This window comes from Odocoileus virginianus, chromosome 6, assembly GCF_023699985.2.
Source record: "Odocoileus virginianus isolate 20LAN1187 ecotype Illinois chromosome 6, Ovbor_1.2, whole genome shotgun sequence".
Classification (NCBI taxonomy): Eukaryota; Metazoa; Chordata; class Mammalia; order Artiodactyla; family Cervidae; genus Odocoileus; species Odocoileus virginianus.
This window is the reverse complement of record NC_069679.1, coordinates 44,367,603-44,389,300: the sequence shown is the minus strand read 5'-3', so window position 1 is coordinate 44,389,300 and position 21,698 is coordinate 44,367,603. Positions and strand designations below refer to the sequence as shown.

Genomic DNA, 21,698 nt, shown 5'->3' with positions numbered 1-21,698 from the left:
AGGAGAGGTCCTTATAACAGGCTCCAATCCTCTGTGACCCAGCCCTGGCTTCTCTCGCACCACTCTCCATTACTCTACTTCAGCCACACTGGCTTCTTTGCATCTCTTTGAACTTGTCAGGCATACTCTTTGGCTTGAGGACCACTTACTTAATGTGTTTTCCACCTGAAATGCTTTTCTAGGAGATGACAGCATGGTTTCCTCTCTGACTTCATTCAGTTGTACTTTCATGTTGCCTCATTAAAGATCTTCCCTTAGCACCCTACTGGAAAAAAAAAAAATGTATGTTCAGTTCATATACTCCCTTATTCTGCATTTTATTTTTCCAGAACACTTAACCACAACTTCACATTGTATTGAGTGCTTTTTATTGTCTGCTTCTCCTCACTATATTATAAATTCCAAAATTGCAGGAAGGCTCTGTTTTCTTCTTTGCTGTACTCTCAGTATGTAGTGTCTGGTTCATAGTATATAATCAGTAGATGTTGCATAAATGAATGAAATCCGCATTTTGGTCTCAAGTACTAACTTCCATAGAAATACTCTGTACTACTTCTGTTGTTAAGACTGCGGGTAAAAATACAATGTAAGTGAAGCTTGTTTTTTGTTTATTTTTCATACTCTTGCTCCATGACTTGTCAATGCCAATAGCTTCTTGAGTACCTGTATTTTACCATTATGTTTCAGCTGTTGGCCATCTTTCTGTATAAAAATACTTTCCCATCACATTCTTTCCTTTTAACTATACATCTCTAGTTTCCTAGCATAAGATTATGTGCTGTTGACTTCGTATGGCTTCCTGAATTTCCAAGGCTCAGACAAATCATGCAATATTCTTCCAGGCCATACATAAAATGGTATGTTCTTCTTTATGGGTGTTTGGGAAGAGTAGCTCCACACTCCAGCTTGCCTTCAAAACACTTCACAGATGTAGGAGTCTGTGTCATAGATGAAGATTATAGAGGAAATGTTGGTGTTGTACTCTTGAACTTTGGCAAAGAAACATTTGAAATCAAAAGGTTATTGAATGCAGAGCTCATCTGTGAACAGATTTCTTTTCTAGAAATAGAGTAATTTCCAGCTGTAGATGATACTAAAAGAAGTTCAAGACATTTTGGTTCCGCTGGAGAGAGCCAGTCTTACTTGAAACCCTCCAGTTTAGATTTATGGATTGTAGGAGCTACACCAGAATTTTAAGAGGATATATCAGAGAGTGTGACTGTGAAGTATGTCTGACATTATACCATTCCTGGTATCATTTACCCAGGGAACCTCAATTCATTTTGGGATTCTGCTGAGATACTGGTTTTAACTGTGAGTAGGACTACCAGCTACACATGTAAACATGCTTCTGACATCAATTTCAGTGGTTATGGAGGAGGGAAATATTTTATTAATTTTGCTTGACTTTTTTAAAAGCTCACTATCTTCCTTCTTACCCTACAAAATTAATGATACTTGTTCCTTCCTTGTCATTGATTCTTCAGAAAGTTTGCTATAGTAATTGATTATTATGGCTACTCTTTTCTCTTGTTTGCTAGTTTCTTTCTCTGGAAGCTTCACGTTGGTCCCAATTGCTTTTTTTTTTTTTTTTTTTTTTTTGCTAGTGTGTTATTATTATTTTTAGTCATTTATTTTTTAAGTTTTCTTTTACATACTTTGTTAATATGATACCTTACTTTAGCAGCCAGAATTTACACATCTCCAAAGATATGCTGATATTACATAACCTTTATAGAGCTGTTCTAAAATGGAAAATTATAATTCTTATTTTCTCTCTCTTTTTACTTCTAGTTACATGGTTTAGAATTCTCAGTGTATGAAAAAGAGCTCATGATCTCCATCTGTATACCATTGATATGCATCTGTGCTTATCTCTGATAGATGTTTATATGTGTGCATTGTTTGTAAAAGTCTGATACATATTTATATTTGCAGAGTTTCTGGGTGATAAGGTTTAGGCTTTGTGAGCTGACCATATTGCACAAAAAATCTTAGGCATTGAGTTCCTAATCCTGGCTTTTTATTTGATATTCCTCCCAAACGTTCTATATCATCACCTCTTAGAGACAGAGCAGCCTGCCAAACACTTAGAGGAATGTTTAAGATAGCCTTACAGAATTGAACTACCAACTATGGGACAATACAGAGTGTTTATGCAGTAAAATGACATCACAAATTAAGAAGCAGAAAATGACACTGTGAAGATTGATGGTAGCAAATTTGCTTTTGGCATGAGAATGTTTATCTACCACACCTATAAATAGATAAATAATTGTACATTTCTGGATTATACATAAAATCCCATGCATCCACTGACTTTCAAGGAAAATCTATTCTTTTAAAGTAGTAAATTCTAGTAAAAGCAAATAGGAATAGCCTTCAAAATTGCCAGGATTTTTCCTTGTACAATTTTAATGAAGCACTTTTATTCTGGTAGTAAGATATTCATCTCATTGAAATTCAAAGACTTTTTTTTTATAAAATTATTACACTGCAGTTCAGAAAACTAATTAAATGTTTTATTTTGCAAACATAATGAGCGTGTTAAATATTTGTTGCCAAAATTAAAAATGTAGGAGGACTGATCAGTCCTTCGGCATTCTTAATTTTGTCAACAAATTTTGTTGTTCACATCATAAGAGATAAAGGCGGTTGTGTGACTGTGGTCTACCATTAAGCAGAAGATGCTTTCTTATATCATTGCTGGTATGTGGTAATTATGATGTAACTGTTCAGTTCAGTTCAGTCACTCAGTTGAGTCCGACTCTTTGCGACTCTATTAACTGCAGCACGCCACACCTGTCCATCACCAACCCATGGAGTTTACCCAAACTCATGTCCATTGAGTCGATGATGCCATTCAACCATCTCATCTTCTCTTGTCCCCTTCTCCTCCTGCCCTCAATCTTTCCCAGCATCAGGGTCTTTTCAAATGAGTCAGCTCTTTCCATCAGGTGGCCAAAGTATTCCTGTTTCAGCTTCAACATCAGCCCTTCCAGTGAACACCCAGGACTGATCTCCTTTAGGATGCACTGGTTGGATCTCCTTACAGTCCAAGGGACTCTCCAGAGTCTTCAACACCACAGTTCAAAAGCATCAATTCTTCAGCGCTCAGCTTTCTTTATAGTCCAACTCTCACATCCGTACATGACCACTGGAAAAACCATAGCCTTGTTGACAAAGTAATGTCTCTGCTTTTTAATGTGCTGTCTAGATTGGTCATAACTTTCCTTCCAAGGAGTAAGCGTCTTTTAATTTCATGGCTGCAATCACCATCTGCAGTGATTTTAGAACCCAGAAAAATAAAGTCAGCCACTGTTTCCCCATCTATTTGCCATGAAGTGATGGGACCGGATGCCATGATCTTAGTTTTCTGAATGTTGAGCTTTAAGCCAACTTTTTTCACTCTCCTCTTTCACTTTCATCAAGAGACTCTTTAGTTCTTCTTCACTTTCTGCCGTCAGGGTGGTGTCCTCTGCATATCTGAGGTTATTGATATTTCCCCCAGCAGTCTTGATTCTAGCTTGTGTTTCCTCCAGCCCAGCGTTTCTCATAATGTATTCTGCATATAAGTTAAATAAGCAGGGTATCAATATACAGCCTTGACATACTCCTTTTCCTATTTGGAACCAGTCTGTTGTTCCATGTCCAGTTCTAACTGTTGCTTCCTGACCTGCATACAGGTTTCTCAAGGGGCAGGTCAGGTGGTCTGGTATTCCCATCTCTTTCAGAATTTTCCACAGTTAATTGTGATCCACACAGTCAAAGGCTTTGGCATAGTCAATAAAGCAGAAATAGATGTTTTTCTGGAACTCTCTTGCTTTTTTGATGATCCAGTGGATGTTGGCAATTTGATCTCTGGTTCCTCTGCCTTTTGTAAAACCAGCTTGATCATCTGGAAGTTCATGGTTCACGTATTGCTGAAGCCTGGCTTGGAGAATTTTGAGCATTACTTTACTAGTGTGTGAGATGAGTACAGTTGTGCGATAGTTTGAGCATTCTTTGGGATTGCCTTTCTTTGGGATTGGAATTAAAACTGACCTTTTCCAGTCCTGTGGCCACTGCTGAGTTTTCCAAATTTACTGACTTATTAAGTGCAGCACTTTCACAATATCATCTTTCAGGATTTGAAATAGCTCAACTGGAATTCCATCACCTCCACTAGCTTTGTTCGTAGTGATGCTTTCTAAGGCCCACTTGACTTCACATTCCAGGCTATCTGGCTCTAGGTGAGTGATCACACCATCGTGATTATCTGAGTTATGAAGATCTTTTTTGTACAGTTCTTCTGTGTATTCTGCCACCTCTTCTTAATATCTTCTGTTTCTGTTAGGTCCATACCATTTCTGTCCTTTATTGAGTCCATCTTTGCATGAAGTGTTCCCTTGGTATCTCTAATTTTCTTGAAGAGTTATTTAGTCTTTCCCATAGTATTGTTTTCCTCTATTTCTTTGCATTGATCACTGAGGAAGGCTTTATTTTCTCTCCTTGCTATTCTCTGGAACTCTTCATTCAAATGGGTATATCTTTCCTTTTCTCCTTTGCTTTTGACTTCTTTTCTTTTCACAGCTATTTGTAAGGCCTCCTCAGACAGCCATTTTGCTTTTTTGCATTTCTTTTTCTTGGGGATGGTCTTGATCCCTATCACCTGTACAATGTCACAAACCTCCGTCTATAGTTCATTAGGCACTCTATCTATCAGATCTAGTCCCTTAAATATATTTCTCACTTCAACTGTATAATCATAAGTGATTTTATTTAGGTCATACCTGAATGTTCTAGTGGTTTTCCCCACTTTCTTCAATTTAAGTCTGAATTTGGCATAAGGAGTTCATGATCTGAGCCATGGTCAACTCTTGGTCTCATTTTTGCCAACTGTATAGAGCTTCTCCATCTCTGGCTGCAAAGATTGTAATCAGTCTGATTTCGGTGTTGGCCATCTGGTGATGTCCATGTGTAAAGTCTTCTCTTGTGTTGTTGGAAGAGGGTGTTCGCTATGACCAGTGTGTTCTCTTGGCAAAACTCTATTAGCCTTCGCCCTGCTTCATTCTGTACTCCAAGGTCAAATTTGCCTGTTACTCCAGGTGTTTGACTTCCTACTTTTGCATTCCAGTCCCCTATAATGAAAAGGACATCTTTTTTGGGTGTTAGTTCTAAAAGGTCTTGTAGGTCTTCACAGAACTGTTCAGCTTCTTCAGCATTACTGGTCAGGGCATAGACTTGCATTACCATGATATTGAATGGTCTGCCTTGGAAACAAACAGATGTAACTGTAGTTTATTTGAAATATTTCCTTATAATATATCATTACAACTTATGAGAGGAATATATGAAGACATGAGAAAAACAGGCATACAGATTTTGGAAAATAACAGCTCACTTTTATAGAATCATCCAAGTGGTAATAACTCCTGAGAATATAGCTGAGAGCCTACAAGTATGAAACAAGGGTGATAGGAAAATAAACGGTAATGTTAGTCAACTGCAAAATACATGTATTTTTATTTCTATGATTATTTCCCTTTCAAAGCCTATCTACTGTTTCTTAATATGAACTTAACAGTCTGATTAACTGATTCCCTGTGTGATGGTGGATCAGTTCACAGGAGGGTCTGCCGGAAGTTCTTAGGCTAATACAGTTACATAAAATAAAGGAATGGTGTGACTGTGTGTGTATGTGTGTACGTGTGTGTATTCATGCATGTATGAAACAAATTAGAAAGCAGAATAGTTTGGGGGTTAATTAATAGGCACATTTTAACCTTTGAAAAGCCTTTGTGTGATGCAATAGAACGTAGCTTCACATAGCCTAACTCCATGACAAACAATTTAGCACAGTGACAGCTTATTTATTTCTTGCTTGTACAAGTCAAAGAAAGTGTTTCTGATTGCACAGCTGTCTTCTGAGAAGTGGTTCAAGGACCCAGATTCTACCCTTTAGCAGCTCTCCATTCCCCAAGAACCTTGGAATCCTTGGCGGGATCTTCTGCATCTGGCCAGCAAATGAGGGAAAAGAGAGCAGAGCAGATTTCACAGGAGGTGTTTTAGGACATAACTGAATATGGCCTTTATTACTTTGACCCACAAGTCAGTCATAGGCCAATCTATTGCAGGGAAAGTTGGGAAACGCAGTCTGTTTGTGTGCCTTGGAAGAAAAGGACTTAGTTCTATAACCAACTAATTAGTTTAACCTGCCACAAATCCTGAGGTTCGTGATGATTATCACTATAAGTCAGTGCTGAAAAAAGTTTAAATTCTACTTAATATTTTCTATTTAAGGACAAGCATCACATGTGGACCTTATTTATATAGGTGTATACCATTTCTATTATCAATTGCATTTTTCTTAAGCTCAAACTTAACCTCACCGACTAATTCAGTAAACTGAAAACCTCTTGCTAGATAAGCAGGAGTGCATAATCCATGTAAAAATGTCAATTACTCTTTTGTTGAATTGGCAGAATGTGAAAACAGATGGTACTGGTCTTCTGTTTCTGTCCACAGAGCAGTAAATGCTAGTTGATGGTGCATGAAAGAGATGCAACTTGAGAGGATAGAAACTAACTCCTATGAGCATGAAAGCAATTCTGTAAAGAGAAAACTATTAGCAGTTCTTCTAAGTAAACCCTGTTTGAGTTATCATATAACATACATTCTTAGGAACTAGAATGGATGATCTCCAGACTAGAGCAAAAGTAGATTTCACCTTTTTAATAGATAAAAAATAATTAGTCGCTTTCCTATCCTCTTTCCTGTGTCCATTCTCTATAAGAGAGACATGGTAGGTGGGGGGCAAAGGGGAGAGGGTGATGGCCAAGGTGTGGCTGCAGAAAGTTAGACAAGCAGAAGTGTCCCTTTCCTGAAAGTGCGGGAACAGCGGGGATGAAGGGGATGTGGAGGGTAGAGAGCCTGCAGAGCCCAGGCCAGTGGGTTTGAGGAGAGCTGTGAGTTCTGAACGGAGCGCCCGAGTGGGGAAAATGGCAAACTGCTGCAGTTACGGAGAAACGGAGTGTGAATGGGTGAAGCAAAGAAACTGAAGGTCTTGTCTAGAAAACTGACTAGGACACTGCCCACAGCTGGCATCTACCTGCTTACCAAGGCACATCTTATCTTTGATCTTTTAAAATTTCTGTTGAGCCACTTTTTTTTCTTGCAGTTACATTCTTTCTATCCAAACTTAGTTTATATGCATTCTTTTTTTCACTGAGATATAGTTGATTTACAATATTATGTTAGTCTCAGGTATACCACTTAGTGATTCAGAATCTTTACAGATTATATATATTTATATATATATATATATATATTATATTCCATTTGTAGTTTTTATAAAATATTGGCTATATTCCCTGTGCTGTACAATATATCACTAAAGTCTATTTATTTAGACATAGAAGTCTGTACCTCTGAAACCCCTCCTCCTATCTTGCTCCTCTCCACCTCACTCTCCCTACTGGTAACAGCTAGTTTGCTCTTCTGTGTTTATTGATTCTTTGTTACAATCATTTGTTTTATTCTTTAGATTCTACCTGTAAGCAATAACATATGGTATTTGTCTTTCTCCATCAGACTTATTTTCTAGGCATAATAACCTTCCAGGTCCATCCATGTTCTTGCAGAAGCTAACATTTCATTATTTTTATGGCTGAGTAATATTCAATATTCAACTGTATTCAGCACATACACCACATCTTCTTTATCCATTCATCTGTTGATGGGCACTTAGGTGACTTGCTTATCTTGGCAAGTATAAATAATGCTGTTGTGAACACTGGGATTCATGTATCTTTTCAAATTACTGTTTTTGTTTTCTTTGGATGTATACGCAAGAGTGGAATTGCTGAGTTATATGGTAGTTCTATTTTAGTTTTTTTGAGGAAACTCCATTCTATTTCCTGAGTAGTTGCACCAATTTACATTCTCTCAAACCATATACTAAGGTTCCCTTTTCTCCACATTCTTGACAACATTTGTTATTTGTGTCTTTTTTAATATAGCCATTTTGACAGGTGTGAGCTGACATCTCATTGTGGATTTGATTTGCATTTATCTTATGATTAATGATGTTGAGCATCTTTTCCTGTGCCTATTTCTATCTCTGTCTCTTTGGGAAAATGTCTATTCATGTCTTAACTGAGTTGTTTGGGCTTTTTGTTGTTGTTGTTGTTGATGTTAAGTTGTATGAACTGATTATATATTTTGGATATTACCCATTATCAGTCACACCATTTGCAAGTATTTTCTCCCATTCAGTAGGCTGTCTTTTCATTTTGTCGATGATATCCTTTGCTGTGCAAAAGCTTTGAAATTGAATTAGGACTCATTTTTAAATTTTTGCTTTTGTTTCCTTTGCTTTAAGAGAATGATACATAAAAATCATTACTATGATTTATCTTATAGAATGTTCTACCTATATTTTCTTCCAGTTTTGTGGTTTCTAGTCTCTTACATTTAGTCTTTAATCCATTTTGAGTTTATTTTTGTATATGGTGTGAGAAGTGTTATAATTTCATCCTTCTACATGTAGCTGTCCAGTTTTCCCTTTACTGATTATTGTGGATATAGCTGATTTTACTACTTTTGTCTTTTACCCTTCTTACTAGCTTTGTCAGAGAAGGGAATAACAGCCCACTCCAGTGTTCTTGCCTGGGAAATCTCATAGACAGAGGAGCCTGGTGGGCTACAGTCCACAGGATCACAAGGAGTCAGACACGACTTAGCAACTGAGCATGCACTAGCTTTGAATGGTTGATTTACTACCTTTACTGTATACTTGGGCTTCCCTTGTGGCTCAGCTGGTAAAGAATCTGCCTGCAATGCGGGAGACCTGGGTTCAATCCCTGGGTTGCAAAGATACCCTGGAGAACGGAAAGGCTACCCACTCTAGTATTCTGGCCTGGAGAATTGCACGGACTATATAGTCTATGGGGTCACAAAGAGTCGGACATGACTGAGTGACTTTCACTCACTCACTCACTGCCTTTACCAAGGAGCTTTTTCTTTTTTGTAATTTTTCATGTTTCTCATTGTGGCCTTTATTTTTCACTTATAGAAATCACTTTAACATTTCTTCTAAAGCTGGTTTGGTGGTACTGAACTATTTTAGCTTGTCTCTAAAACTTTTGATTTCTCCATCAAATCTCAGTGGTAGATTATCCTTGGTTGTAGGTTTTTCTCTTTCATTACTTTAGTTTCAACTGAAAATCAGCTCATTGCCTTAAGGGAGTTCCCTAATTTCTTTTCCCTTGCAACTGTTAATATTTTCTTTTATATTCAGCTTTTGCCATTTGGATTACGTGTGTCTTGGGGCGGTCCTCTTTGGGTAGATCCTGTTTGGGACTCTGTGCTTTCTGCACTTGGAGGTCTGTTTCCTTTTCCAGGTTAGGGAAGTTTTCAGCTATTATATGATGTCTTCACACATGTTCTCTGCTCCAGTCTCTCTCTCCTCTTTCTGGGCCCTCTGTTATGTGAGTGTTAGTACATTTGATTTTATTCCAGAGATTTATTAAACCTCCCTCATTTTTTTATTCTTTTTTTTCTGTTGAGCTTCAGTGATTTCCACTGTTCTGTCTTCCAGCTCACTGATCTGTTTCTCTGTATCATTTAATCTACTATTGATTTCTTCCAGTGTATTTTTCATTTAGTTTGTGTATTCATCTCTGTTAAACAGTTTTAACTTCTCACTCTGTTTTTCCATTCTTCTCCTGAGTTCTTTGATCATCTTTACAATTATTATTTGAACTATTTTGCAGGTAGATTGCCTATCTCCACTTAATTCTCTTTCTGGGGTTTTATCACGTTCCTTTATTTTAACTCCTGTTTCTCTGGCACCTCATTTTGTTGATTTGCTGTTTTTATTTCTCTGTATCTAGGAGGTTATGTTTCCTGACCTTGGAGAAGTGGCCTTTTGTAGGAGACATCCCGTCCATCAGCCGACTCCCCACTGGTCTCCGGAGCTGCCTGCTCTAGGGGTACCGTGTGTGGGCTGTGTGTGTGGATCCTTCTGTTGGGGAGGGTAGACTCCTGGGGCAGGCTGGCAGGCATGACTGGCTCCAGGTCCAGTTGTTTGCCAGGCCCAGCCTTGCACTGAGGCTGCCAGCTGCTGATTGCTGGGCTGTGTCATGGGGTGGCTGTTTTTCAGAATTCATAGGGTCCCCAGTACTAGAGCTGTCTCACAGGTAGGTGGAGTTGGGGTCCAGGAGATCCTGGGTTGTCCACCCCACACATGAGGGAAACCAGGTCTTGGGACTAGTGCTGGCTTACTGGTGGGCAGAGCAGGCTAGTTGCAACATTCAGCAGTCCCAACATTGGGGTCAGACTGCTGACGGTTGTGGCCTGTTCCTGACACAGCTGGCTGGGGGGTCCTGAGTGTCCTGAAGCTTATCTGAGCTCTCTAGTGAGTGGGGCTGGTGGGGAGAATGGCTGAAGAGCCCAAGATTTCTCAGAACTGTTTACCTGCTGCTAGGGTGAGGGGCCAGCTGGTCCCGGGCTGGTGCTGGACTGCTGGTGGGTGGGTTTGACCCTGCCATGGTAGGCTGCAGGACTCAAGTTGACCTTGGGCTGGTGTCTGCTCACTGGCGGGTGGAGTGAGGCTCTGGTCCTAAAGCTAGAGCAGGCTTGCTGATGTGGGGTGGGGAGGCAGGGCACCCGGGATTCTGGGGCTGGTGCCTGCCCACTGGTAGGTGAAGCTGTGTCTCGGAGTCTCTAGCTGCAGGGCCCTGGGGGTCCCAGCATGCTGGTGTGTGGGGCCAGGTCTTCGGCCCTCTGGTGGGCAGGGGAATGTCCAGGGGTGGCTCTGGGCTCAGGGACTCTTAAGGAAGCTGTCTGATGATGAGTGGGGCTGTAGTTGGCACTGGTGAGTGCCATGAGACATCCCAGCACTGGTGCCTTTAGGCTAGTGGGTGGAGTGGGGCTGGGTTCCCGAGGCTAGCAAGCTAAAGGGAGGATTCAACAATATTGGTTGCTAGCACTAATGTCCACATGGTACAGGGAGGTCCCCAAAGTGACTTTAGCCAGTGTCTCTGTCCCCAGAGTGAGCTCCAGTTGCCCCCTGCTTCTACAGGAGACCCTCTAAGATCAGCTGGAAGGTCTTACCCAGGCTCCTTTCAAATCTGTTTCTTTCCTGGGTCTGTAAGTGTGTAAAATTTTGTGTGTGCCCTTTAAGAGTGGAGTCTGTTTCTCATAACCCTCTGGGTCTTCCAAAAGTTAGCCCCACTGGCCTTCAAAGCCAAATGTTCAGGGGCTCACCCTAACACAGGATCCCTGGGCTGGGGAGCCTGGCTCCTCCTTCCTTAGGCAGAACCTCTGCAATTGTAAGTATCGTTTGTGCATTGTCCACCCAGGGGCATGAGGCTTGACTGGACCATGATTCTGCCCTCCTACCTCCTGGTTGTGTTCCTTCTTTTTATCTTCAGTTGTAAAAGGCCATTTATGATAGATTTGGGTCTTTTTCATAAATAATTATTCTGTAAGTAGTTGTGATTTTGTTGTGCTGGTGAGAGTTCAGCTCAGGGTGTTCCTTCTTTGTCATATTGGGAACTCTCTCATCTACATATGTTCTTAATATTTAAAGGATTAAAAAATAAAGTTATATATGAACTTTTTTGAATATGTGTTCAAAATGAACATAATTTGAATATGTATTTTGTCAAAAAGATAATTTAAAATAAACTCTATAAAAATTAAAAATTTAAAATGTTTTCCTATTTTGGGGGTATAATTCAAATATAGTTTTCAGAAAAGTATTTCCTTCTAAAATATACAAACATCTATTAAAATGAGGACAAATGCAAGTCATTATTTCATATAAACTTTTACATAAATCACTTGAATAAAGCTAAAATTTAATGAGTTAAATCTCATAAATCTAAATTTCAGACATAAAAATATTGACAGTTCTAGAATTCAAAACCATCTAGTTGGCAGAAAACCAATATCAGGCTTCCTATATGTATATGGAAAACTACATATATACAAACTTTGCAAGTAATATAAATCATTGATTATTCAAAATATCCCCCTAGCTAGTAGTAGATTTGGTTTGCATACTGCATTAATTCACAAGCACCTTCAAATGTATGAATTGGACCCAAAGAAAATGGGTGCTTATTGATACTTTCATATGCAATATTCTACTGCATGCTTCCATAGCTTAAATTCCTTCCCATATTCCAAATCTGTAACTATTTCTGTTGTCAACAATGGCAGTCTGCAAACCTTGGTAGTATTTGGACACTATCACCTATGGTTTCTAGAATAGAGAACAAAAGATATTCCAGTGTTCCTATGGGCTTTAGAGAGTATTAATTATAGGAGCAAGTGGTGTTAGTCACAAAGACAAATGTTTAGTTATGGTTTGTTCTGTGCTAGTACCAAGTGTGGGATCCCCAGTGATAGAGGAAGCTACAAGCTATTTAATTTTTGAGTTTGTATTTGGGATAAGTAGAATCCTCTTTATGTGTGGACTACTAGGGCAAGAGTCTTCCCTTATCTGGGCTTCAGGGTAGTAGTGCATTAAATTCCGACCTATAAATTTATCAAATACATGTTTCCTCTTATGGTATGGAGGGATACTAGACATCCAAAGGGAGAAGGATAGGGAGAGAACCAGCAGTGAAGGGGGAAAGGGTGAAATAAATTTGGAAGAAACTGAAGCAAAACATCACCTAATTCATAATTTTGCCTAGGAGTTTGGTCTGTAGGTACTAATATATTACTCTTGTTTATGTGTATAAATGTATGTGTTCTCCCTCTCTGCATTTTTCTTGGTTCTGCAAATTGTCTTGAATTATTGTTTAAGTAATTTGAGAATGTTCAGTTTGGGGTGGTGTTACCTCTTGCATTTATTATTGAGATTTAAGTCCCTCTGGAGTCAGGTTTTGAAAAGCAGGGATGCCCTCAGTTACTTTATAACAATCTAATTTCTTCCATAAGTGCTTTTAGCCTGAAATATTAATTAAAGCATGTTCCTATTATAAATCAAAGTCCTTCGCTTGAAGGAGATTCATAGAACCTCAATTAGAAATTCTCAGAGGACACTTTCAACCTGCATATAGTTAGGGATATTTTGGGTTTGGTTGTGTCTATACTTAAAGCCAGAATTGGCCAAAATTCATATTGAATAAAGATAAATGTGTCCAGTAACACTACTTTTGTCTCTATTTCCCAATTCTGTATGTCCAGATCGAAATGTGATTTTAAGTTACAGTTTTGAGCAAGAGATTTTTAAAAGTTACATTTAGAAAATATTACTATATGGGAAAATAATCTTTAAAAAGTGTTGATATATGTATACGAATAACTGATGCACTTTGCTGTATACCTGAAACTGACACAGCATTGTAAATCAACTAGACTCCAATAAGAATTTTAAAAAGAAAAGAAAATCCTGCTTAAAGAAATGGCAGAAGAGTCACAGAGTACAAAATAATTTTAGCTGAACTTAAAAGGTGAAGAAAAAAAAACAGCTTATCTTATAAGTTAGATATATTTCTTCTCCTTAATTCTTTAAGTATTAAATATCCAGGCCAGAAATGTGATCTACTCATTCACATTTCCAGTATTAATCAGGAATTATGCCTCCTAGTTTGGTTCATGTTTTATTCATACTTACAGGTTTTAATTCTTTCTGGCACTTTAGTATCAGGCTAAAAGTAGTCAAAATATGAAAACTTGCAGATAAATAGAAAAATGTTGGTATGTTATCACTCTTTAACTCAGCAGAATGCTCACCTTTTCCAGGAAAGCACATTAGAGCATTCACGTTTCTACATAGGACCAAACAGATAATTTTTGCATTTTGTAAAATTTCAGGTCTGTCTTTAGCAATTCACTTTGCCTTAACCTCAGATATAATGTTTTCTCCCTTTCTGAAATATGAATAATAAAAGTAGACTGGAACACAGCATTGTTGGCAAACCACACATTATTAAATGTTTGATTTTATCTATTACAGAACATGAAAAGCAGAGGTTATGCAAGAGCACTGATTATATGAATTTGCATTTCAAAGTGAAATGGTTTTATAATGAATATGTGCGGGAACTTCCTGCCTTCAAAGATGCCGTTCCTGAATACTCCTTGTAAGTAGTGATTTTTTCACCCCCAAGTTTATTCTCAATTCATAGTCCTGTAAAATTACACCTGAATTATGCAGCCCTAAAATCTCTTCACATAATGTTCATTTGAATGCAGACATTTCTGTTATGAAATTAGCATTAAATGATTTGCATATCTTTGGGAAGTATATTTAATTGAATTGTGTTGCATTTTTCAAGTATGTCTTACTTGGATATTCAAGTCAAAGAGAAAGAAATACATAATACATAACAGCTCATACGATGAAATGATTTCTTGTAAAAGTGCTTGAATTCGGATTTTGTTAGTAAAATGAAGGAGGCTTGTGTATTGATCTATATAGTCCAGATTTCTCTTTGTTTCAAACCTAAACATGTCTTAGAAATTTATATTTCTAAAATAGAAGTCACTGTTAAACAGGTAACATTGTCATACGCTGTTTCTATCAAATACAATTGTTATCACACCATCAGGTTTATAATACAGTACATTTGATATTTGTCAGAATTCCATTTTATTCTGTTGAGGGGGGTCTACCATATCCTAGGCACAATGCCAAGAGTTGTAGGAAATGGAGAAAAAAATAAAGACCTCACCTTGAAAGGAACTTAAACTCAAGGAGACATGGACAAGAACAAAAATCATGATAAACCAAGGCAAATTGAAATAAGTACTAATTCAAGTAGTATAAGCAAAATGCAGTGAGGTCTCACAAAAGAGATATATTACCCCTATTTCAGTGACTCTACACAGTATTTATGAATAAGGTAACATTTAATATAGACTTTGAAAGGTTGGTCAGGTTATAACAAGAAAAGGAAAGAAAAGTTCTGAGGGTAATTATGGAAGAAGGAACACATGGGCTGTGGCCCATGGGAAATAGTTTAATTTCAGTGAAGAACACAATATTTTTACAAAATTAATAGTAATGTAGGAAAAGTGCTTTTGACTAGATTGTATAAATACAGTGGAGCTTTTGCTACTTTCATTAGGCATTGTGGAGGTTGGAAGAGGCAAAGAATGGAAGGGGTAGAGAAGAGATTTAGGAGGTAGTGAGGCATGTAATGATAAGATTAGAACACCCATGTATATAACTTTTCTCAAAGAAGTTTATAAGCTAGAACGAGATACCAAGAGAAGTAAAAAGTTTACACATAATAGTGTGACTGTAGTAAAAGTGTGAAGGATGAAGATGTGTGGGAGATAAATTTCAAAGAGAATTTACAGAATTTGTCAGCTAAATACACTTGAGGGTAGAAGAAAGAGTTAAACATGCAGTACAAGTGTCTAAGTGTTGGTGACATCATTGACTGGGAATAGGGAAATAAAAAGGGGAGCTATTTGCCAGAGATTTCTGCTTCTGGCTCTGTCTGAACTAACTAAAATCAGACTAACATGCTCACTGAAGACCAACTATGAAAGCTGAATAAATTAAACAGCATCAGAGAGCAATTAAGGCAAGTCACTAAGGACTGAGGCACTAAGGCAAATCAAGGATTGAGTCAGTAAGGTCCCTGAGAAAAGAAATGCACTGAGATGAACCCTGTGTGTGTTGCAGTTTCTCCCCAGTCCTCTCCAACTACATACATTTACCAATTTGCCATACCAGTTATGGTGGTCAAACAGAGAACAGTAACCCAGAGTTGATAGTCATCTCCCTGGGCTGGAAAAACAAACATTGGTGTTCAGGGCTATAGAGGCTGCTTGGTCTTGTGGGACCAAGATCTCGGAATAAAGGGGACTACAGAGAAGTAAGTACACCATGTTGTATGCAGTTTCTTTTTGAGGTGTTTGCTGATTCCTAATCTGCCCTTGTGTGGAGTGAGGCAGAAATCGAGTAGAGTGCAAGCACTAAGAGATTAAAAAGCTATGTAGGGACTTCAACATTCTCAAAATGTTAGGGAGACAAAAATTAGAAGGGAAGCCTTTCTAAGAAAGAAGAAGCACTTTAAACATCCCAGTTTTTCAGGTGAGCTCCCTAAAGGACCTCTGTTCTAATTATAAGGGCAAACTGGAATAGAGCAGCCTGAAACCCAGCCTTTCCTGGATCTTGGTGATCTTCCTACATTCTGTCTACAAGCAAAAACTTAGATCTGCTCTAAAGGAAATGATAAATCAAAGGTTCCACGATTTTTGATAGACAATGAACAATGTTTAAAAGGTTAAAGATAGCCACACAGTAGGACCAAATGACTAGAATCCAAGAGAAAAAGAGATATTAGCCTTATCAGACATAGTTTGGTATGTCCTTCAAATTGTGGGAGGACTTCAACAGTAAAAAGGAACCTATAAGAAGAATAAATTGGACATCATAGAATTGAAAAAGGAAAAGTTAGGAATGTAACAGATGGATCTAATGACAGAATATACACAGCAGAGGGCCTAAAATAACTGAGCCATAGAAACAAAAAATACAAATATAGAAAAAAATAAAACAGGGATATATGGGGCAAATTATAAAAAGATCTGGTATACAATGAAATGGGTCCTAATAAAAAGAGAAGAGAGAAAGAATAAATAGTATTTGAGCAGTGTGTAAAAAGATACTAGGTGTGGATTTTGCAAAACTGATGAAAAATTTAAAACTAAAGTTCAAGAATTTTTATAAATCCTAAAAAGGATAAATGCAAGGAAAACCACCTGCAGGCACATCATAGAAAACTGCTTAAAATCAAAAAGAAGTAAAATTTAAGTGTACTGGGGTCAAGGAAGGGAAGACACTACCTTCAAAAGAGCTGCAGTAATACAATTGACTGATTATTCAACAGTAGTGACTGAAACCTGAATACAATGCAATGATATCTTCCAAGTGCTGAAAGAGAGCAATTAGAATTCTACAAGCATCACATATATCCTTCAAAAATAAAGGAAAATAAAAACATCTATACAATATAACTGGGGATCTTTCCAGCCCAGAAATTGAACCCAGGTCTCCTGTAGTGTAGCCAGATTCTTTACCAACTGAGCTGCAAGGGAGGCCCAGCTGAAAAGCTAAGAGAACTCATTTCCAGGAGACTCTCATCAACAATATACTCTAAGCCTTCAGACAGAGGAACTCAAGATAAGAATACAGTAATAAAGAATTAAAAGTATTAGAGAAGATGAACAAATTAGTACTTTTAAAGCACATTAGCAATACAAAATTTTAAAAATCTGTAGAATAAAATATGCATAGAATTAAAATAGAGGACAAAAATAGCATGAAAATGTAAAAGACTGATAGACTGAGTTAATATAAGGTCCTCGAATTGTTTGGAAGGTGTAAATACTCATTTTAAAAAGCTTTTACTATGTCTTGGGTGTGTGTATTATAATTTATAGCGCAAGCCCTTAATCTATAATATAATACTAGGCATCAAATAAGATTATGGGGAAGGAGGAGAGAGTAAAACAAAAACTACTTAAAAGGCAAAAAATGAGAAAGAAAGGGATGAAAAGCAAGTAGGAAACTGAGGGTGGGGGTGAAAGATGATGGATTTAAATTTTAATGTATCAGAAAATTAAGTATTAATATTAATATTCTAGCCAACAAGTATTGTTCTACTAGATAAAATAGTAAAACCCAAAATATCTTTCTTATAATTTATTCACCTAAAACATGAGAGTCTAGAAATGTTAAAGGTTGGAAAAAAATTGAAAGGAAAATTAGCAGCTATATTAATATTAAAAAGTAGATTTTAAGATAAATACTTTGAGAGAAATTTTTCATGATAATTAAGGGCGCAATTCAACAAAAAGATGTATCATTTTTAGTGGAAAGATATTGCATGTTCTTGGATTGGAAGAATTAATATTGTTAAATGGCCATACTATCCAAAGCAATCTACAGATTTAATGTGATCCCCATCAAATTACCCATGACATTTTTCACAGAACTAGAACAAATATTCCTAAAATTTATATCGCACCATGAAAGACCCCAAATTGCTAAAACAATTCTGAGGAAAAAGAACAAAACTGGAGGTATAGCCCTCCCAGACTACAGACAGTACAACAAAGTAACAGCAATCAAAACAGCATGTTACTGGCACAAAAACAGATATATGGGTCAATGGAACAGAAAGGAGAGCCCAGAAATAAATCCACACACCTACAATCAATCTTAGACAAAGGTGGCAAAAATACACAAAATATGAAGACAGTTTCTTTAGCAAGTGATGTTGAGAAAGCAGGACAGCTACATGTTTATCAGTGAAGTTAGAACATATCCTCACACCATGCTCAAATATGACACCATAAAACTCCTGGAAGAGAACACAGGCAAGCATTCTCTGACATAAATCCTATCAGTGTTTTTCATTAGGTCAGTCTCCTAAGGCAATAGAATTGAAAACAAAAATAAACAAATGGTACCAAATCAAACAAGCTTTTGCACAAAACAGAAGCCACAAACAAAATGAAAAGACAACCTATGGAATGGGAGAGAATATTTGCAAACAGCATGACCAACAAGGGATTAAATTCCAAAATACAAAAACAGTTCACATGACTCAACAACAACAACAAAAACAATCCAATCAAAAAATGGGCAGAACAAATAAATAAATATCACTTTTCTATTTGTTCAAGCTTAAAAAAAGTGGGCATAAGACCAAAATAGTTCCCCAAAGAAGACATACAGATGGTCAATAGGCACATGGAAAGATACTCAACAAAACTAATTAGAGAAATGCAAATCAAAACTACTGAGATATCACCTCACACAGGTCAGAATGGCCAACATCAAAAAGTCTACAAATAACAAATGCTGAGAAGGTATTGAGAAAAGGGATCCCTCCTATACTATATATGTTGGTGGGAATGTACATTGGTTCAGCCACTATGGAAAACAGTATGGGGGTTCCCTAAAAAGCTAAAAATAGAGTTGCCCTATAATTCAGCAATCTCACTCCTAGGCATATATCTGGAAAAAATTAACTTGAAAAAATACATGCACCCTCAAATTCATAGCAACAATATTTACAATAGGCAAGTCATGGAAGCAACCTAAATATCCACTGACAAATGGATAAAGAAGATATGGCTCAAATATACAATGGAATATTACTTATCCATAAAAAAGGATGGAACGTTGCCATTTGCAGCAACATGAATGGACCTAGAGGTTATCGTCCTAAATAAGTCAGACAGAGAAAGAAAGAATACCATATGCTATCACATTTATGAAATCAAAAATATGATACAAATGAACCGATTTACAAAACAAATACTCACTCATAGACACAGAAAGCATTCTTATGGTTACCAAAGGGGTAAAGTGGAATAAGGATAAATTAGAAGAGTGGGATTAACAGATACAAACTACTATATATAAAATAGATAAACAAGGCCCTACTGTTTAGCACAGGGACTATATTGAGTACCCCATAACAAACCAGAGTGGAAAAGAATATGAAAAAGAATATATAATGTAATATATACAACTAACTCACTTTCTTGTACACCAGGAACAACACAACATTGTAAATCAACTGTACTTCAATTAAAATTTTTCAAAAATAAAGTTTAAAAAGATATACCATTTCTCAATTTGTATGTATTAAATGACATGTCAGCAAAATATATAAAGCAAAAATTGTCAGAAATAAAATGAAAAATAAAATCTACAGTTCTATTTGGAGATTACAATTCTTTCAGAAACTTAAGAATCAGACAAAAATGTCATTAATAAAGACATTTCAAAAGCATAAATAAAACAGAGACATTTATCTACCCAGATATGTCTCTATTTGCTCACCCAGAGTTTCCACAAATTTTCATAGATATCATTTACACATATCCATACACACACAGAATGCCTATCTATAATTTATAATTAACCAGCAGTGAGAAAATACACATTTTTAACAGACATACATGGTGCACTTACCAAAATAGACTATCTGCTAGACCCAAAAGCAAATATAATGAATTTTAAAAGCTTAGACAATATACTGTATGTTCTAGGACCACACATAGGAAATTAAGCAGATACTGTAGATCATTCATAAGTCAAAAAATAAACCAAAGTGTAAATTACACAGTTCAGTTCAGTTGTTCAGTCGTGTCCGACTCTTTGTGACTCCTTGAATCACAGCACGCCAGGCATCCCTGTCCATCACAAACTCCCGGAGTTTACACAAACTCATGCCCATTGAGTCGGTGATGCCATCCAGCCATCTCATCCTCTGTCGTCCCCTTCTCCTCTTGCCCCCAATCCCTCCCAGCATCAGGGTCTTTTCCAGTGAGTCAGCTCTTCGCATGAGGTGGCCAAAGTATTGGAGTTTCAGCTTCAACATCAGTCCTTCCAGTGAACACCCAGGACTTATCTCCTCCAGGATGGACTGGTTGGATCTCCTTGCAGTCCAAGGGACTCTCAAGAGTGTTCTCCAACACCACAGTTCAAAAGCATCAATTCTTAAGCACTCAGCTTTCTTCACAGTCCAACTCTCACATCCATACATGACCACTGAAAAAACCATAGCCTTGACTAGATGGACCTTTGTTGGCAAAGTAATGTCACTGCTTTTTAATATGCTGTATAGGTTTGTCATAACTTTCCTTCCAAGGAGTAAGCGTCTTTTAATTTCATGGCTGCAGTCACCATCTGCAGTGATTTTGGAGCCCCCAAAAATAAAGTCTAACACTGTTTACACTGTTTCCCCATCTATTTCCACAGTATTTTTAACTAATGATAAAATATAGCATGTCAAAACTTGTGGATTACAGCTAAAACTGGAAATAGAGGAAAATTTATGGCTCTAATTCTATAAAAAGAGGAAAAACTATAAAATAAGTGATATAAGTTATTAGAAGAAATATTTAAAATCAAGAGAAAATAGAAAAAATATCAACATGACCTGGGATAAAAATAAAGTAGAAAAGTTTATGTGCTCGGTCCTGTCTGACCCTTTGCAACCCCATGGACTGAAGCCTGTCAGACTGCTCTGTCCATTGAATTTTCCAGGCAAGAATACTTGAGTGAGTTGCCATTTCCTACTCCAAGGGATCTTCCTAACCCAGGGATCAAACCTGCATCTCTCCTGTCTTCTGCTTTGGCAAGCAGATTCTTTACCACTGTGCCACCTGGGGTTAAAACGCCAAGTGTGTTTTTGAGAAGATGATAAAAATCCAAGAAGCCTTAGCAAGGGCAGTGCAAAAAAAAAAATATTACCATTGTCAGGAAAAGATACCACAAAGATCCTACAAAGATAAAAAAATTATTAAGAAGAGCATTTATGGTAGGCCATTTAAAAGTTAGACAAAATGTATAAATTCCTTTAAAACTAAAACCAAACTAGCATAACAAAAAATATAAAATCTGAATGGGTCTGTAAGTATTTTAAATTTTGAATCCTTAATTAAAGCTCATGTCACAATTAAAACTCCAGGCCCAGATGGCTCCAAATGGAATTCTTCCAAATGTTTAAGAAAGAATATCACCAGTGTAACACAAACTGTTCCAGAAAAGGCAGGAATACTTCTCAAACTATTTTTAAGGTCAGCATATCCTCACTACTAAAACTCATTGAGAACACAGCAAGCAAGAATAATTACAGGCCAATTTCTCTCTGAACATAGTTAAAAAAGTAAATGAAATATTAGCCAATATAAAAAGTCTAATATAAACATGACAAAGG

The 21,698-nt window shown here is 37.2% G+C and overlaps 1 protein-coding gene across 3 annotated transcripts in view; it reads left to right on the top strand.

Moving 5' to 3' along the window:
- Window positions 1-21,698, top strand: part of UNC13C (unc-13 homolog C) — a 655,668-nt gene that overhangs the window by 513,410 nt on the left and 120,560 nt on the right. For all 3 annotated transcript variants that reach the window (XM_070469257.1, XM_070469256.1, XM_070469255.1), the window contains one exon: window positions 13,958-14,084. In XM_070469257.1, coding sequence (XP_070325358.1) covers window positions 13,958-14,084 — 127 coding nt within the window. The remainder of the gene's footprint in view (window positions 1-13,957; window positions 14,085-21,698) is intronic.